This window comes from Oncorhynchus mykiss, chromosome 28 (genome assembly GCF_057628025.1).
Source record: "Oncorhynchus mykiss isolate SJ-2025 chromosome 28, ASM5762802v1, whole genome shotgun sequence".
NCBI lineage: Eukaryota > Metazoa > Chordata > Actinopteri > Salmoniformes > Salmonidae > Oncorhynchus > Oncorhynchus mykiss.
In genome coordinates, this window is record NC_143049.1 from 28,792,172 (window position 1) to 28,811,680 (window position 19,509).

Consider the following 19,509-nt stretch of genomic DNA (forward strand, 5'->3'; position numbering starts at 1 on the left):
TAGGATAATGAGAAAGGCACACAGTTTAATTTATTCTATTGCATCCACTGTCACTCCAAAGTGCATTTTTGTATCACCAACATTCAGCGCAAATCAATTATGTTTGTACGGCGCCTCTGAACTCATCCAGTCTCAAGGGTTGACTCCCCCACGTGATGAAACAGCAGCTACTGTACCTCTCAATGATGGAGTCGGAAGAGGCAAGGATAAATGGTCAAATGTAGGAGCAGCGCCAGTTTACTTGAAAACAGAGTCGACCACGGTTATTTCAAAGTGGATAACCGAACTAGCCAAACCTAATCGGATAATCGCTTTGTGATCCCACCTTGTGCACGGGACCGCAGCCTAGATCTAGTCGGGTACCTGGGGATGCGATGGGAGAGCGAGTACCGCAGAGATGATGCGTTTTGTACTGGATTGCTTGCGGACGCCAAGGCAACGGGCACCCTGCAGTGAAAGGTTGGTAACGATAATAGATTAGGAAATGCTTAGTTGACGAAAATTTCCTTGTAGGCCTACATACATTGACCCATCATCCATAATAGAGTGAGTTCGTGTTCATTTCTGACCCATCTTTGCAATTTCAGTAATATCATTTTTGAAGGGATGCTTTTTTATGAATGGCCAGTAAGAGGCAATAAAGCAGCGAGTGTTTCACCTCTTCTCAATGTACAGTAGCTGGTCAATGCATGCAATATTCACGGACATACACGAGCAATAACATGTATTTTAGACGGACAGGCAGCAATTGGTTAATTTAAAATTGACTGGAATTAAGGAAATTCTAAAATGGAATTCTTGACCATTAATAGGATGCACATTTATAGTAGGCTAATGAATAGCCTTTTAACTGCACATTGTATTATTTTTTGTAAACCTGCCATTTATGATGATCTTTTATATAAGCCTACTGTATACTACATTAAAGAAAAGTTGCAGTGTAGAATTTGCATTGGGCCAAATGTTTAAACTCTTTCATAGGACTGTATTGTATTGAACTGCACAATTGTTGAGAGTCATCAGGTGAGCCAATAGTGTTGCATTAACACTGCAGTCCTATTTATATTACAGTCATTCTCAAACAAGGCTATTTTACTACAGCCCTCTGAGCCCTGAGATGTTCACCTAGTAGTTAGGCTTCAAATTGGAAAGTCACAGCACATAGGCATGGCCCATACTGCAGCTTGGAGAAAACAGTCATTGGCATAGAGAGACAGCGGGGTTAAGTGTAACACAGCACTGTGATATTAACTCTGCAATGACAGATACATTCGGTGTCATGGAAATGGTTAAGGAACAGCATGTCCTTGAGGAATGGCACATTCCCATTATTTCTTATGATTGTTAACCTTTCACGGTGCTAAATCAGGAATGGTAGGGGGAGAATTACGGTGTGAGAAGAGGAGGAAGAGGTAGTTCATTCTCCTGTCAAGGATGGGCAAGCTTTTTATGTCTTCCCTGGAAATACGACTGCACCTCTCTTTCATGTCCTCTCCTTCTTCTCTCATCCCTCTCATCCCTCCCTCCCTCTCTGACTTTACACGCAACCCCTTTGCACATGCTCAGTTGGTGTATTATCACTCTCTCTCCCCTTCTCCCTCCCTCTTTTGCTTCTTGGTGACCACACACACACACACACACACACACACACACACACACACACACACACACACACACACACACACACACACACACACACACACACACACACACACACACACACACACACACACACACACACACACACACACACACGTGTTCACGGACAGCCTGCCTCTGGTTCCATATGCTATGTCTGTTTGACTGACATACTAAAGAGAATGGATGGAGTGGCGATGGAGGATGGGGAAGAGGGAAGGGGGAGGTGGAGATGGAGGAAAGGGAGGATGGTTAGGTGCAGCCCTCGTCAAACATTCCTGTCTTCTCTGCCGGTCCCCCAGGGACCAGGACTTTGTGGAACAGGACCAGGGTGTCATTCAGAAGACTGGAGAAATCAAAGTAAGGCTGCATGTTTCATATATTGTCATCTGTGTGTGTGTGTGTGTGTGTGTGTGTGTGTGTGTGTGTGTGTGTGTGTGTGTGTGTGTGTGTGTGTGTGTGTGTGTGTGTGTGTGTGTGTGTGTGTGTGTGTGTGTGTGTGTGCGTGCGTGCGTGCGTGCGTGCGTGCGTGTGTGTGCGTGCGTGCATGTTTGTGTGTGTTTGAATGTGTATGTGTGTGTGTGTGAAAGTGCATGTGCATTTGAATGTGTGTGTGTTCGTGTGCGTTTGAATGTGTGTCTGTGTGTGATGCATGCGTGTGAAGGTGTGTGCGTGCGTGTGAAGGTGTGTGCATGAGTCTGTGCATGTGCTCTCATGTTTCACTGCATAAGTTGTATGTGATATGTGCGAGCCTGATTATATTCTCCTGGACTGATCAAAACACCTCCCACTGGACACAGATATCAGTTCAACGTCTAATTTTGATTTACATTTGATTGAGTTGTCAACTAACGTGAAGTCAATGTGAAATGAACAACAAATGTCACCATGTCATTGGATTTAGGTTAAAATAACAAAATGCCCTTACATTGATGACACTTTGTAAATCCAGGTTTTCCAAGTTTTTGCCCAGGGGGATGGCTTTACAAATGGCACCACACATTTTATTAGTAATTTTTTATTTAACTTGCCAAGTCATTTAAGAACAAATTCTTATTTACAATGACGCCCTACCAAATCAAATTAAATCAAATATTATTGGTCACATACACATGGTTAGCAGATGTTAATGCGAATGTAGCGTAATGCTTGTGCTTCTAGTTCCGACAGTGCAGTAATGTCTAACAAGTGATCTAACAATCCCCAACAACTACCTAATACACACAAATCTAAAGGGGTGAATGAGAATATGTGCATATAAATATATGGATGAGTGATGGCCGAACGACATAGACAAGGTGCAATAGATGGTATAAAATACTGTATATACATATGATATGAGTAATGTAAGATATGTAAACATTATTAAAGTGGCATTATTTAAAGTGGCATTGTTTAAAGTGACTAGTGATCAATTTATTCAAGTGGCCAGTGATTGGGTCTCAATTTAGGCAGCAGCTTCTCTGAGTTAGTGATCGCTGTTTAGCAGTCTGATGGCCTTGAGATGTTTTTCAGTTTTTTCAGTTTTTTAGTCTCTCGGTCCCAGCTTTGATGCACCTGTACTGACCTCGCCTTCTGGATGGTATCGGTGTGAACAGGCAGTGGCTCGGGTGGTTGTTGTCCTTGATGATCTTTTTGGCTTTCCTGTGACATCAGGTGCTGTAGGTGTCATGAAGGGCAGGTTGTTTGCCCTCGGTGATGTGTTGTGCAGTCCGCACCACCCTCTGGAGAGCCTTGCAGTGCAGTTGCTGTACCAGGCTGTGATACGGCCCGACAGGATGCTCTCGATTGTGCGTCCGTAAAAGTTTGTAAGGGTTTTTCAGCCTCCTGAGGTTGAAGAGGCACTGTTGAGTCTTCTTCACCACACTGTCTGTGTGGGTGGACCATTTCAGTTTGTCTGTGATGTGTACGCCGAGGAACTTAAAACTTTTCACCTTCTGCACTGCTGTCCCTTCGATATGGATAGGGGAGTGGTCCCTCTGCTGTTTCCTGAAGTCCACGATCATCTCCTTTGTTTTGTTTTGTTGAGTGAGAGGTTGTTTTCCTGACATCACACTCCGAGTGCCCTCACCTCCTCTCTGTAGGCCGTCTCGTTGTTGTTGGTAATCAAGCCCGCTACTGTTGTATCGTCTGTAAACTTTATGATTGGGTTGGAGGTGTGCATGGCCACGCAGTCATGGGTGAACAGGGAGTACAGGAGGGGGCTGAGCACGCACCCTTGTGGGGCCCCAGTGTTGAGGGTCAGCGAAGTGGAGATGCTGTTTTCTACCTTCACCACCTGGGGGCGGCCCGTCAGAAAGTCCAGGACCCAATTGCACAGGGCGGCGTTGAGACCCAGGGCCTCCAGCTTGATGATGAGCTTGGAGGGTAGTAGCTTGCTGAGCTTGCTGAGCTGTAGTCAATGAACAGCATTCTAACATAGGTATTCCTCTTGTCCGGATAGGATAGAGCAGTGTGCAATGTGATGGCGATTGCATCGTCTGTGGACCTGTTGGGGCGGTATGCAAACTGAAGTGGGTCTAGTGTGGCCAGTAAGGTGGAGGTGATATGATCCTTGACTAGTCTCTCAAAGCACTTCATGATGACAGAAGTGAGTGGTAGTCATTTAGTTCAGTTATCTTTGCCTTCTTGGGTACAGGAACAGTGGTGGCCATCTTGAAGCATGTGGGGACAGCAGACTGGGATAGGGAGAGATTGAATATGTCCGTAAACACACCAGCCAGCTGGTCTGCGCATGCTCTGGGGACGCAGCTAGAGATGCTGTCTGGGCCAGCAGCCCTGCGAGGGTTAACACATTTACATTTTTTACTTACGTCGGCCACGGAGAAGGAGAGGGGGGGGGGGCAGTTCTTGTTAGTGGGTACTATATTATCCTCAAGTCACTGGTACATCTAGTCACTGGTACATCCTGCTTGAGTTTCTGCCAATAAAACGATAGGAGCAATATGGCGTCATGGTCGAGTTTGCCGAAGGGAGGGCTTTGTAAGCATCGCGGAAGTTAGAGAAGCAGTGATGAAGTGTATTACCCCAGCGCATAGTGTAATCATTATGCTGATAGAATTTAGGTAACCTTGTTCTCAAATTTGCTTTGTTAAAATCCCCAACTACAATAAATGCAGCCTCAGGATATATGGTTTCCAGTTTACATAGAGTCCAGTGAAGTTCCTTGAGGGCCGTCTTGGTGTCTGCTTGAGGGGGAATGTACACATCTGTGACAATAACTGTTGAGAATTCTCTTGGTAGGTAATATGGCCGGCATTTGATTGTAAGTAATTCTAGGTCGGGTGAATTCTAGTTCCTGTATGTTGTTATGATTACACCATGAGTCGTTTATCATTAAGCATACACCCCCGACCTTCCTCTTCCCAGAGAGGTGTTTATCTCTGTCGGTGCGATGCATGGAGAAGCCCGGTGGCTTCATATCCAGAGAGAGCCATGTTTCTGTGAAAGAGAATGTTACAATCTATGATGTCTCTCTGGAAGGCAACCCTTGCTCAAATTTAATCTACCTTGTTGTCAAGAGACTGGACATTGGCGAGTAGTATACTCCGGAGAGGTGGACGATGTGCACATCTACGGAGCCTGACCAGGAGACCGCTCCGTCTGCCCCTTCTGCGGCACTGTTATTTTGGGTCGGCTTCTGGGATTAGATCCATTGTCTTGGATGGTGGTCCAAACAGAGGATCCGCTTTGGGGAAGTCGTATTCCTGTAATGTTGGTAAGTTGACGTTGCTCTTATATCCAATAGTTCTTCCCGGCTGTATGTAATAAGACTTAAGATTTCCTGGGGTAACAATGTAAGACATAATCCATAAAAAACAAAATACTGCATAGTTTCCTAAGGACTCGAAGTGAGGCAACCATTTCTGTCGGCGCCATCTTTACCCCGGCCAAACCCTAACCCAGACGGCACTGGGCCAATTATGCACCGCCCTATGGGACTCCCAATCACGGCCTGTTGTAATACAGCCTGGAATCGAACCAGGGTCTATAGTGATGCCTCTAACATTGAGATGCAGTGCCTTAGACCGCTGCACAACTCGGGAGCCCTAAAACATGAGAATACAGTACTGTATGTAATATGTTTGTTAGCTCAGGGGCCTTTGTGTTGTTGTGTGATTCTGTGTATAAGGATTGAGGAAGGCGTGCCTGTCACGCCCTGACCTTAGATATCTCTGTTTTCTATATATTTTTGTTTGGTCAGCGTGTGACTAGGGTGGGTACTCTAAGTTTTTGTATGTCTAGGGTTTTTTATATGTCTAGGGTTTTTGAATGTCTAGGGGTTTTGTATGTTTATGTTGGCCTGATATGGAGAGACAGCTGTTTATCGTTGTCTCTGATTGGGGATCATATTTAGGCAGCCCTTTTTCCCACTTTCCGGTGTGGGATCTTGTCTACAGTTAGGTGCCTGTGTGCACACTAGTAGCTTCACGTTTCGTTTGGTTGTTTGTTGTTTTGTTGTGTTTCAGTTCATAAAAAATATGTGGAACTCTATTCACGCTGCGCCTTGGTCTCATCATTACGACGATCGTGACAGAAGATCCCACCAAAAAAGGACCAAGCAGCGTGTTCAGGAGGAATGGACCTGGGAGGAGATCCTGGATGGAGCAGGACCCTGGACACAGGCTGGGGAGTATCGCCGTCCGAGGGAGGAAATTGAGGCAGCGAAAGTGGAACGGTGACGTTACGAGGAGTAGTACCAATGAGGCAAGCATGAGAGGCAGCCCCAAAATATTTTTTTGGGGGGAGGCACACAGGGAGATTGGCGGAGGTAGGGTTTAGACCTGAACCAATTCCTCATACTTACCGTGGGGAGCGTGTGACTGGTCAGGCACCGTGTTATGCAGTGATGCGCACGTGTCTCCAGTGCGCATTCATAGCTCGGTATTTGCCGCGCTAGAGTGGGCATCCAGCCAGGACGGGTTATGCCGGCTCAGCGCTCCTGGTCTCCAGTACACCTCTTCGGACCAGGATATCCTGCGCCGGCTTTACGCGCTGTATCCCCAGTGCGTCGTCACAGCCCAGTGCTTCCTGTGCCAGCGCCCCGCACTTGCCGGGCTAAAGTGAGCATCCAGCCAGGACACGTTGTGCCAGCTCTATGTTCCAGACCTCCAGTGCGTCTCCACGGCCCAGTATAGCCTGCGCCGGCCTTAAGTACTGTGTCTCCAGTGCACCTCCACAGTCCAGTACGTCCTGTGCCGCACTCGCCCTGAGGTGCTTGTCATTAGCCCGGTGCCACCTGTACCGGTCCCATGCATCAGGTCTCCAGTGAGCATCCACAGTCCAGTTCGTCCTGTGCCTCTTCCCCGCACTCGCCCTGAGGTGCATGTCATCAGCCCGGTGCCACCTGTACCGGTCCCACGCATCAGACCTCCAGTGCGCCTCCACAGTCCAGAGCTTCCGGCGACAGTTTCACAGTCCGAAACCTCCAAAGACGGTCCACAGTCCGGAGCCTCCAGCGACGGTCCACAGCCCGGAGCCTCCAGCGACGGTCCACAGCCCGGAGCCTCCAGCGACGGTCCCCAGTCCGGAGCCTCCAGCGACGGTCCCCAGTCCGGAGCCTCCAGCGACGGTCCCCAGTCCGGAGCCTCCAACGACGGTCCCCAGTCCGGGGCCTCCAGCGACGAGCTGCAGTCAAGAGTCTTCAGCGACGATTTGTATGTCTAGGGTTTTTTGTATGTCTAGGGCTTTTGTATGTCTATGTTGGCCTGATATTGAATGGCCCTTTTTCCCACTTTCCGGTGTGGGATCTTGTCTAGCAGTAGGTGCCTGTGTGCACACTTGTAGCTTCAAGGTTTGTTTGGTTGTTGTTTTGTTGAGTTTCAGTTCATTAAAAATATGTGGAACTCTTCATGCTGCGCCTTGGTCTCACTCATACAACAATTGTGACAGTGCAGAGATTAAAGTGCAGGTATTTGTATTCCTTCGGGAAATCAGTAACCTTTAATGAGCAGATTCCATTTTCCTTTACGCATTTCTTATTGCCAGTTTTTAGAGAAGGCTATCTCTGTATTTCAGAGCCAAATGCATACACCGTACTATCAGGCCATTAGAACAGAGATCATATCTACTGGTGTTCTTCAGCATCATAGGAAAGACCATTATGTTAACTACTATACACTTTGAACGCTTTCAGTGCACCGCTGCCTGCTGGGATGACATTGTGATGTATGATATTTTATTTTTGTAACCCAGCACTAACCTGGTATGGAGCTCTATATCCCCCAGCAACAGCATATCTCTAATTTCCGAGAGGTGGCCCAGATATGATCTCACCAAAAACTGATTTCCTATCTCTCTAGTGGTATTATTAAAAAATATTATTGTTGCAGATGTCTATGGTACTGTGCCCGTATTAAAAAAGCATACCGCACCAACAGATCCACAGATGATGTAATCTCTTTTGCAGTCCACACTGCCCTTTCACACCTGGACAAAAGGACCACCTATGTGAGAATGCTATTCATTGACTACAGCTCAGCGTTCAACACCATAGTCCTGCCATCCAGGCGGTGTCAGAGGAAGGCCCTAAAAATTGTCAAAGACTCCAGCCACCCTAGTCATAGACTGTTCTTTCTGCTATCACATGGCAAGCAGTACCGGAGCACCAAGTCTAGGTCCAAGAGGCTCCTATATAGTTTCTACCCCCAAGCCATAAGACTCCTGAACAGCTAATCAAATGGCTACCCAGACTATTTGCATTGCCTCCCCCTCCCCTGGTGCGCTGCTGCTACTCTCTGCTATTATCATCTATGCATAGTCACTTTAATAACTCTACCTACATGTACATATTACCTCGACACCGGCGCCCCCACACATTGACGTTAACTCTGTACCGGTACCCCCTATATATAGCCCCGCTATTGTTATTTACTGCTGCTCTTTAATTATTTGTTATTCTTATCTCTTACTTTTTTTCTTTTTTTTGTATTTTCTTAAAACTGCATTGTTGGATAAGGGCTTGTAAGTAACTATTTCACTGTTGTATTGGCGCATGTGATAAATAAAATTGGATTTGATTTGAAAATGGCTATGTCTCTTCACAGTTCTCTTTGCGCAGTAAGGTGTTGTTTTATCTGGGTTTTTTTAAACTGGTTTTATTGCTACCTTGAGTTACCTGGGGTGGCAGAGTGAGCAGTAGTCCAGGTGCGACAAAACTAGTGCCTGTAGGACCTGTCTGGTCGACTGAGATGTCAAGAAGGCAGAGCAATGCCCTATCATGGACAGACCTCTTCCCATTTTAGCAACCATTGAGTCTTTATTTTTTGACCATGAACGCTTGCTAACTAAGCTTACACCCAGCAGTTTAGTCTCTTCAACTTGCTCAATAGCCACATTATTCAATAATAGATCTAAATGAGGTTTAGCATTGAGCGAGTGATTTGTCCCCAAAATAATGCTTTTAGTTTCTGAGATATTTAGCACCAGCCTATTGCTAGTTACCCTTTCTAAAACTGCCTGGAGCTCTATGTTAAGTGAATCAGGTTTTTTTTTACTGTTGCAGCCAACGTGTATACTGTTGAGTCATCAGTGTACATAGACACAGGCTTTATTCAAGGTCAATGGAAGGTCATTTGTAAAACAGAAAACAATAACGGCCCTAGCCGGCTGCCCTGTGGTACACCACACACAACTGAATTAGCATGAGAGAGACTTCCATTAACAAAAACACTGTTCTATTAGATAGGTAACTCTCAATCCATAATAAGGCAGAGGATGCAAATCCATAACACCTAAGTTTTTTCAGAAATAGGTTATGATCAATGACATCAAAAGCTGCACTGAAGTCTAACAAAACAGCTCACACAATCTTCTTACTATCAATTTCTTTCAGCCAATCATCAGTCAGCTGTGTCAGTGTTGAGTGCCCTTTCCTATAAGCATGCTGAAAGTCTGTTGTTAATTTGTTGTCTGTAAAATAACTTTGAATTTGTTCAAACACCATTTTTTTCCAAAAGTCACAGTGCAGAATGAACTGCTTCTACATGCATACATGGTAGTAAATGCATGATAGATGCATCGTAGCATTGTGAAGGTTACTCAAGTTAATTAACTTCCCCTCATCCAAGATAGCAACTGACATTAGGTACATTTCAGATTTGGTTGGAAAGATAGCAAGTTGGCCTTGAATTTTTTCTGTGTCAGCTTGCTATCTGGGATAATGTCCCAAAATTATTAGAACTTGATCCCCCGTTGTTAACTCTTAGGGCCTTGAGCAGAAGGGCTGAAATCCATTCCAGACATTAGCCAACTGTCAGGATGAGCTGTGCATATTGTGCCTGAGTGAAGCAGCGCTCTAGTGGCATATACAGTACAGGTCTAAGTCACTACAGTGAGATTTTCTCTCAGCTCTACTTCTTTCAGTAGTTATAAAAATACTACATAGCTCTTTAGTCTTTAGTCTGAAAATAGAACCCTCAAAGTGTGACACGCCAGAGGTTGAAGTGTTGATAGTGCCTGTGAATATAAAGTGATTTATCTGTGTTAGTACAGCACATTGTCATTCATAACACCTCTTATTCTAGTGTATTGAGAAGCTCATTATCAGAATACTCATGTGTGTAGAGCCCTTGATAATTTTTAGGAAAGTCTGAAGTGTCTCTCTCTCTTTCTCGCACTACCCTCCTCTCCTTCCCACTGCCCTTGCTCGTTCTATTTCTGCTCACCTCCCTTTTCTTGGCAGTTTTCCCTCCCGCCGGTTTATTTTCTAGTCATTTCTCTTTTTAGAATGGAGATCACGTTTGATACTGCTTTGTAAAATTAATGGAAAAGGATCGCCTCAAGTAAGCTTTATTTCTGCAGTGAAAGGGACTTTGCATAGTTATCTGTCTCTAGCCTCTATTTCCTCAGCTTTTCAGTAACTACTGATATCTTCTCTCTCTCTCTCTCTCTCCCTGTCTCTTTCTCCCCTCCCTCCTTTCTCTGTCATTGCTGCCTCTACTCCATCTACCCCTTTTTTTAAACTCTCCTTCTTCTCTCTCCATTCCCTCTCTACATGTCCTTCCGTTATTACCATCCCTCCACTCTCTCACTACTTCAACTCTATCTGCCCCTGCTGTCCCTCCATCGCTCTCTCCTACCCTTCATCCCTCCACTCCATCCAAACCTCCATCCATCCCTCCCTCCACCTGCCTGTGTGTTCCACCCCACCAGGACCTGCAGGATGCAGTGCAGCAGGAAGTCATTGAGCTGCAGGAGCAGCGGGGCGACCGCCAGGAGCTGGAGGAGACCCTGGAGAAGCTGGAGCAGCACAGGGTGGAACTGGAGGAGCAACTCAAACTGACCAGGCTGGAGTGCGTCCAGGAGAGCCAGCAGGTCAGACACACACAGAGATGACAGCTGCTATGACTACTGTTACTGAATAAAACATAAGAAATAACAATTTTTATGCATGATGATCATTTCTATCAGTGAATGTTTTTTGCATGTTTTGTAATTTGTATGCAGTCATCTATGCTGTGATGGTGAGACACTGAACAATAAAGACATTTACCAACCATAGACAGACTTGGTTGGTTTGTGGTCAGTTCAGACCTCTTCTCCAATCTTCAAATGAATAAAGATTTGATTCATGCAAATGATTCTTGCTACCCTTCATGGCTCCGAAGTTAGGTCCCTCTGACTCTGCTGTCTACTCCTGCTCTCCTCCTTTGTCCCCTGTCCCTACTCTTCCCAATACAGATCCTGTCCTTGCAGGCGGAGGAGGTGGCCAGGGAGACAAAGGTGGAGGAGTATGAGCGGGAGCTGGCCAGGGCCAGGAGGAAACTCAAACAGCTGAAGATGGAGGTCAGAAAGGCCCAGGGGAAGGTGGAGGAAGCGGGTGAGCGCACCATTCCTCTGGAGGAGTCCATCAGCCAATCATACGAGGAGATTTTACAGGTGGGTATGTCTTTATATGTCCCACTCTGGTTACCCTTCAAAATGATTGCTATAGAAGCACTGGATTGATGACAGCCTTCCGACAGGCTGGTCTTTCATGTATCCAGTCAATAATCCAGTCTTGCAGTTTTGAAAAGGGACAGTCGTCACATAAGACAGCATACATGCCCTGGGCTATGGTCACAAGGGAGAGCATTCAAGAGAGCATTCAAGGTTGAAAAGCCCATTAAGCGAATTGGACCAAGGCCTCAGATTTTTCCTGCCACTGTGTCTCCTGCTGTACTCCTCACATGGCAGCTGGAAGCCTGATAGCAGTAGCTAATAAGATAGTCTCGCTTGCCAGGCTTCTAGGGTTCTCCTAGAATGCCAAGATGCAGAGCGAATATGAGAATATGGTATCACAGGAGGCTGGTGAGGGGAGGATGGCCCATAATAAATAATGGAATGGAATGAATGGAATGGTTTCAAACACATGGAAGCTATGTGTTTGATGTGTTTGATACCATTCCATTGATTCCGTTCCAGCCATTACTATGAGCCCGTCCTCCCAACCTCCTGTGTAATCAGGCTATATGCGTGTGATAGACTGGGGTTCAAGGTCTCCTGCGACTGTGTTAGCGCGCTGAGCAAAGCTTCAGGTCTCAGGCAAAGGTTCTCATTACAGGAGCAAGGTTCCAAACCACCCCAGTTACATGACACTACTAATATAAAACGGTTCAGTCAGACCAGCAGGTAGTGGTGGTGATTCTGTGTCATTTCAGTCCCCTGCTGACAGGTGATTCATGTGTAGCCTTCATCATGCCTCCAGTGTATTGATCTGTGTTGTCATGGCAGCTGCACCATGCAGACAAGCTCCAAACCCCCTGTGGAACTGGAAGGTGAAGAGGTTGGTCACATTGATCCATTATGTGTGCCATTAATCCTCCATGTTGATTTTTGCTCCTTTTAATCATACTGCGACTTTAGAGAAAAGCCTTCAAGTTGTAAAAGCCTTCAAGTTGTAGTAGACCAATATTTAATATCAGCTGGATTTATTTTGTTTGCTGATGATGTACCAGAGATCATCTTTAAACAGACAACTGTCTGGTTGGTTCAGAGATTTAAAAAGGTCTGTGTTATTGGGTAGACAAGCATAGTGTCTTTCAACAGCTGTGTGTCTGGCACTTAGGGCCAACCACTTACTTACTTGGCCTTCCCCGAGCCAAGTGGAGCATGAGGCTTCCCTCCATCTCTTCCCGTTCCGGGCAAAGATAACACATATATAGACTTCTCTGAGATGTATCATATGTATTCGACGAATAGTGGCTTTCGTTGATGTCTGCTGTGGATTAGGAGGAGCAGACGTTCAGTACACTGAGGAGTGAGCGGACGGGAGATGCAACACTGCCAGACCACCAGCAAGTGGAGTCAAACGACACATCTCCCAGCAGCCTCAGGACAGAGGATGGAACTCTGGATGTGCCCGATGTACCAGCCAGGTCATGGGGCAGGAGCCAATCACTGCCTGTCTACGCTGAAATCCTGGTATGTGTCATACAATTGGGTTTAAATCCCACATGATGTCCATCATAACCATACAATTTGGGATAGCTTGAATTTTGGCTATTCTCTCTTCTCACAGGCAAACCTTGGGTGCGCAGCTCGCGCTAAGGACGGATTATCTTATACACAAGAAGAGGAGGAGGAGGAGACACCTGTACCAAGCACACCAAAGGTATGGCTACCAACTCAGTAAAGTTTTGTAAAACAATAATCTATTGGAGAGACTGGCAAATTACTAAATTAATCTTTCACTGCACTGGGCTGTATCAGGGTCACACAGAGTGTTTCTTGGTAGTCTTAAACAAATCTACTTTGAAACGAAAGTATACACCTCACATACATGTTATGGGCTTAAAAAAGAAGACACCTGTACCATGTCAGATATAGAGTTGAAATGTATTACATTTTGAGTTTGCATCACAACATTACACTTTATATACATCACAGAGGACTGAACTATAACAACACTGTTTGACATAAAAACACCAGATTTTTTTAAATAATGTTTATTAATTATGAAATTATGAAAAATATTAATAACATTCCACCCATGAGGCCACTAGGTAATTTAACTGCAGGAAAGCACTACAGTGTATGCTGGATGTATGAGGAAAACTTCCTTCATCTGTGAGAAAAGTTTATCTTATACCTCTTTAGCAGATAGATAAGGGAGAAGAGGAAGAGAAAGTGGAGGAGGAAGAGAAAATTTCCCAGACACGATCCACCAGTAGCATAGCAGTCGAAGATCTAGACTTCTACCACCCCGACCCCTTCATTCACTGTGAATCTGAACGTGAGCATCTGTTCTCTCTTCCATATGCTTTGACGATGATCATGGTACAGCTAAAGATGATGTTGGTGATGATGATGATGATGATGATGATGATGATGATGATGATGATATTGGGGGTGGTGGTAGTGATTATGACAACAGTGATTATGATAATGAAGATGATGGTGGTGGTGATGATGATGGTTGTTGTAGTGATACTGAAGATGATGATGCTTGTGATGATAATGATGACGATGATGGTGATAATTTTTTATTTGCAGATGACCTTTTCAAAGATGACGACTTCTTTGCCAATACAGATAAATCTGGTGAGTGACGTTCATATGTAAAACTTTGACAATATGATTGATTGATGATGATGATACGCTACAGCATTATCCAGGCCTCTAATTCTGTTGCGACTGATCCTTTCTCCTAGATGATGACCCATTCAAAGGCACGGACCCCTTCGCTGCAGACATCCTCTTTCCAGAGGGGACAGAGGAGCCATATCCATCCACTGACCCTTTCCCAGACACCCCTGCATGCCTGGAACCTGGATTTAACGAGGACACAGACAACAGCCTCTCCTGCCCTGAAAACAAAGCCTCTACCGGCACCCAGTGCTTTGAGTCCGAGTTCCCCGACGAGGATGAATCCAGTGACATAGAAATAAGTTACAGCAGGGAGGATCTGGACACTGTTCACACGGACGCTGTTGAACTCTCCTTCGTTGAGCCCAAAACCTTGATCATGACCGAACGCTTGGGTTTCAAGCCCATCTACACAGCTCAAACCTGTTCTTTGGACACTGAATTAGATGACGCAGATGAACCCGGCTTAGCTTTGGGACGCCAACCCTTCAGTGAATCATCCCGGGCCAACACCTGGGCTGCCGGGCCCAACTTATCCACCGAATCGGACCCTAATGGATACGAGTTTAATATCAACGCAGTATCCCCACCTTCCGACATAGAAGAGATTGACATCACTCTTGGATCTATACAGGTTGGCTTTGGCGTTGTGTGTGACTCTGTGGAACTCAGCTACCCTGTTGGGATTCAGGCCTGTGACTCAGAACCTGCCGAAACAGGTGGATGCGACCTTCCTGAACCCAGCCCTCCTGTGCCCATCCGCCCGGTCCGTCCACCTAGACGCCTCAAAGGGGGAGCGTCAGCTGTCCTTGTAGAAGAGCCAGACACACCCAAAGCTGAACGCTGTGATCCAGGTTCTTCCAACCGCTCAGCTGATTCAGAGCTGGACAGTGCTATCGGGATGGACCCTCTTACCAGCTCAGCTGACCACAACAGTAAATTCAGCTTCAGCAAAAACAGTCTCGAGCTGAACTATGAACCCATTAGTCAAACTTCGTACAACTATGGATTCAAACTCAGCCCTGAACACCACAGCGAAGAGATTCTCGATCCTTTTGGCACTGAACTCAGCGATGAAGAGGCCGACAACCAAGCCTCATTTGATCCGTATGAATTTGAGCCTACCGCTCAACCTGAGACCCAAGACAAGTTCGACCCTTACGAGTTTGGACAAAAGCCTCATGCCACCAACCAAGACACATTTGACCCCTATGGTTTCAAACTCGTAAGTTTTGAGACTGACAACCAAGCTATTGTCGACTTACACAGCGGCGATGGTACCAACCTTAAAGACAACAATAACAGAACCAAACAGGACCCCTTTAGCTTTGATTTCAGTAACGCAGCATCAATGGACCACTATAGTTCAGACCCCAGTAATACTGCAACAATGGACCTTCTAGGTCTGGAACTCAGCAGAGCCAACAGTGTTGCTGAGTCAGACTGTAACAATCCTACAGTGTCTGACCCATTAGGAACAGTACAAACCATGGCAACTGGAAGCAACCTGTTAGACCTGGACCTTGTGTTTGGAAGCAGTAGTTATGGAAACCCTGAGGTCGCCCCTGAGCTCGACCCCTGTGAGCCTAGACAGGGAAACCCTGCTGGTCCAGACAACTTTGCGTTCAGAGCGAGAGACACCGCCCACTCCGAGTCTGTAGACACCGTTTCTGACTGGATGACTGTTAAGGTCAGTGGCTGTGTTGTTTGATACTCTGGGGACGTGTGTACTGGATGTGTGAGTGTGTTTGCTGTATGGTTGTGCATGTGGTGTACTGTAAGCAGGTGTGTGTAGCTGTGCATTCGTGTAGAAGAAAGGCATGTGTGTGTGTGTGTGTGTGTGTGTGTGTGTGTGTGTGTGTGTGTGTGTGTGTGTGTGTGTGTGTGTGTGTGTGTGTGTGTGTGTGTGTGTGTGTGTGTGTTTCTTTGTGCATGTCAAATCAAATCGTATTTGTTACATGCGCCGAATAGTAGACAGTAGACCTTATAGTGAAATGTTTGCTTACAAGCCCTTAACCAACAACACAGATAAAAAAATGTTTAAATAAAAAAAATAAAGGTAACAAATAATTTAAGAATCGGAACTTGCATGTGTGCATATTTGACTGTTTACGATCCAGAGACAGTAACTTAATTTGTATTCTTGCCTCACAGACCAACTCCAGGGAGTCTTTCGGCCCAGTCAACTCCCGCACACACAGCCTGGACAAATGAACCATTCCCTGGGAAGAAGTCACCAGTCTGGCCATGAGTCTACTGCAGTACAACCCAACAATGGGGAAGTAGATGGAAAGATAGCAGGTGAAGGAAGGAATGAGAGAAAGGAGTCACTTTTCTCCAACCTGGCATGATTCACCTTGACTCCTAGTCAAGGGTTGCAACATTGCATTGATTTAAAAGGGATTGATATGTTCATTGAAAATCATAATTTGATCATTCTAATTTATGAGTTATTAATTGGTGATGGTTGTTTTGCAGCTGTAAGGCGTTGGTTCATTCTATACCCTGTTATAGGTGCAATATAGTATTTCATCTTGGTCAAGATATACAGTGCCTTGCGAAAGTATTCGGCCCCCTTGAACTTTGCGACCTTTTGCCACATTTCAGGCTTCAAACATAAAGATATAAAACTGTATTTTTTGTGAAGAATCAACAACAAGTGGGACACAATCATGAAGTGGAACGACATTTATTGGATATTTCAAACTTTTTTAACAAATCAAAAACTGAAAAATTGGGCGTGCAAAATTATTCAGCCCCCTTAAGTTAATACTTTGTAGCGCCACCTTTTGCTGCGATTACAGCTGTAAGTCGCTTGGGGTATGTCTCTATCAGTTTTGCACATCGAGAGACTGACATTTTTTCTCATTCCTCCTTGCAAAACAGCTCGAGCTCAGTGAGGTTGGATGGAGAGCATTTGTGAACAGCATTTTTCAGTTCTTTCCACAGATTCTCGATTGGATTCAGGTCTGGACTTTGACTTGGCCATTCTAACACCTGGATATGTTTATTTTTGAACCATTCCATTGTAGATTTTGCTTTATGTTTTGGATCATTGTCTTGTTGGAAGACAAATCTCCGTCCCAGTCTCAGGTCTTTTGCAGACTCCATCAGGTTTTCTTCCAGAATGGTCCTGTATTTGGCTCCATCCATCTTCCCATCAATTTTAACCATCTTCCCTGTCCCTGCTGAAGAAAAGCAAGCCCAAACCATGATGCTGCCACCACCATGTTTGACAGTGGGGATGGTGTGTTCAGCTGTGTTGCTTTTACGCCAAACATAACGTTTTGCATTGTTGCCAAAAAGTTCAATTTTGGTTTCATCTGACCAGAGCACCTTCTTCCACATGTTTGGTGTGTCTCCCAGGTGGCTTGTGGCAAACTTTAAACGACACTTTTTATGGATATCTTTAAGAAATGGCTTTCTTCTTGCCACTCTTCCATAAAGGCCAGATTTGTGCAATATACGACTGATTGTTGTCCTATGGACAGAGTCTCCCACCTCAGCTGTAGATCTCTGCAGTTCATCCAGAGTGATCATGGGCCTCTTGGCTGCATCTCTGATCAGTCTTCTCCTTGTATGAGCTGAAAGTTTAGAGGGACGGCCAGGTCTTGGTAGATTTGCAGTGGTCTGATACTCCTTCCATTTCAATATTATCGCTTGCACAGTGCTCCTTGGGATGTTTAAAGCTTGGGAAATCTTTTTGTATCCAAATCCGGCTTTAAACTTCTTCACAACAGTATCTCGGACCTGCCTGGTGTGTTCCTTGTTCTTCATGATGCTCTCTGCGCTTTTAACGGACCTCTGAGACTATCACAGTGCAGGTGCATTTATACGGAGACTTGATTACACACAGGTGGATTGTATTTATCATCATTAGTCATTTAGGTCAACATTGGATAATTCAGAGATCCTCACTGAACTTCTGGAGAGAGTTTGCTGCACTGAAAGTAAAGGGGCTGAATAATTTTGCACGCCCAATTTTTCAGTTTTTGATTTGTTAAAAAAGTTTGAAATATCCAATAAATGTCGTTCCACTTCATGATTGTGTCCCACTTGTTGTTGATTCTTCACAAAAAAATACAGTTTTATATCTTTATGTTTGAAGCCTGAAATGTGGCAAAAGGTCGCAAAGTTCAAGGGGGCCGAATACTTTCGCAAGGCACTGTAGGTAGAGGTGAGAACATACATTTCCATATCCCTAAGAACCTCAAGTTTTAATAGCATGAAAACGAAAGGATTTATTATCCTGTTTATCTTGAAACTCTTTAACCATCCATCCTTTATCAGAAATATATGAGATGCCAAGGGATAGGGTAAAGGGTGGAGTGAATCATTTGGAATTGAGCTTTCTGGAAATACAACCAATCATTTTTGATGGAGGTGAGCAAACCAGGTTGGTAGAATGCAGGGTATGAGCTTCTTTGTGTTCATGCTTTATGAGTCAACTGTAAATAAATAATTGAATAGGTTTTAAGTAAAGCCAACTTTGTCCAATACAAATTGTTAAAATCAAATCAAATGTTATTTGTCACATACACATATTTAGCAGATGTTATTGCGGGTGTAGCGAAATGCTTGTGTTCCTAGCTCCAACAGTACAGTAGTATGTAACGTAAATATATTAAACATAAATATTTAAAACCCCTTGGACCTTGCACGCCCAATTTTCCCTCCTGGTTAGCTATTTAATATTCTACCTACCAATGTGACATGGCGTGAGCCATACCTTAAACAAATGTGTGTCTGTGTATATAAATGTAAATCCATATGTACTTTCTCAGACGCCCTGGGCCAGTAATACATAGATAAATGTAGGGAACTACAAAGTGAGTGAGTGTCTGATCTTACACCCATACTTATAATAAAGGGGCTCTACTCATTCAGATCCGCTTTAGCCAACATCCACATAGTGGTTGTTTTGGCGGTGTCTGAGGTAGAACTGTGTTAGAGCTGTCAGATCCACAAGCAGCTCCTGGCATTATACCTAAAGCGGACATTGCCATTGGCTGCACAGAGTCGCATTAAGATAAATTCCATGCAGCCTTGTTTACAAGTTTCAAACACTAGAACGTGAGACGTAATCTACACCTCGATTAGGCTGGTAGAAATCCTAATTTTGTTTAATGATTTTGAGCATCATTATTTCTAGATATACACTTCCTTGTTCTGAACGTCTAACTCGAGTGGGACAATGATCAAGAGCAGCTGCTCACCGATTTGACAGCTCCAACGCAGTTACTCCTCCGACACAGTTACTCCTCCGACACCGCCAAAACATCAACTGTGTGGGTGTCGGCTATC

The 19,509-nt window shown here is 44.9% G+C and overlaps 1 protein-coding gene across 2 annotated transcripts; it reads left to right on the forward strand.

The window, feature by feature from the left end:
* Positions 1–85: 85 nt before the first annotated feature.
* Positions 86–18,852, forward strand: LOC110508840 (uncharacterized). 2 transcript variants are annotated; one of them, XM_036965963.2, is made up of 10 exons: positions 86–459; positions 1,941–1,998; positions 10,792–10,953; positions 11,320–11,517; positions 12,850–13,041; positions 13,139–13,231; positions 13,717–13,852; positions 14,113–14,160; positions 14,271–15,895; positions 16,360–18,852. In XM_036965963.2, the coding sequence occupies exons 1-10, from the start codon at positions 398–400 to the stop codon at positions 16,417–16,419; spliced, it is 2,634 nt and encodes an 877-aa protein (XP_036821858.1). In that variant the 5' UTR covers positions 86–397; the 3' UTR covers positions 16,420–18,852. The 2 variants fall into 2 exon arrangements, with proteins under 2 accessions (XP_036821858.1, XP_036821859.1); XM_036965964.2 differs by having other exon boundaries at positions 100–459; positions 13,720–13,852.
* The last annotated feature ends 657 nt before the right edge of the window (positions 18,853–19,509 follow it).

Coding starts and splice junctions, on each gene's coding strand:
- LOC110508840 (XM_036965963.2), top strand. CDS start 398: ATGATGCGTTTTGTACTGGATTGCTTGCGGACGCCAAGGCAACGGGCA. Junction 11,518..12,849: donor CATACGAGGAGATTTTACAG/GTGGGTATGTCT, acceptor GCTGTGGATTAG/GAGGAGCAGACGTTCAGTAC. Junction 14,161..14,270: donor TGCCAATACAGATAAATCTG/GTGAGTGACGTT, acceptor CCTTTCTCCTAG/ATGATGACCCATTCAAAGGC.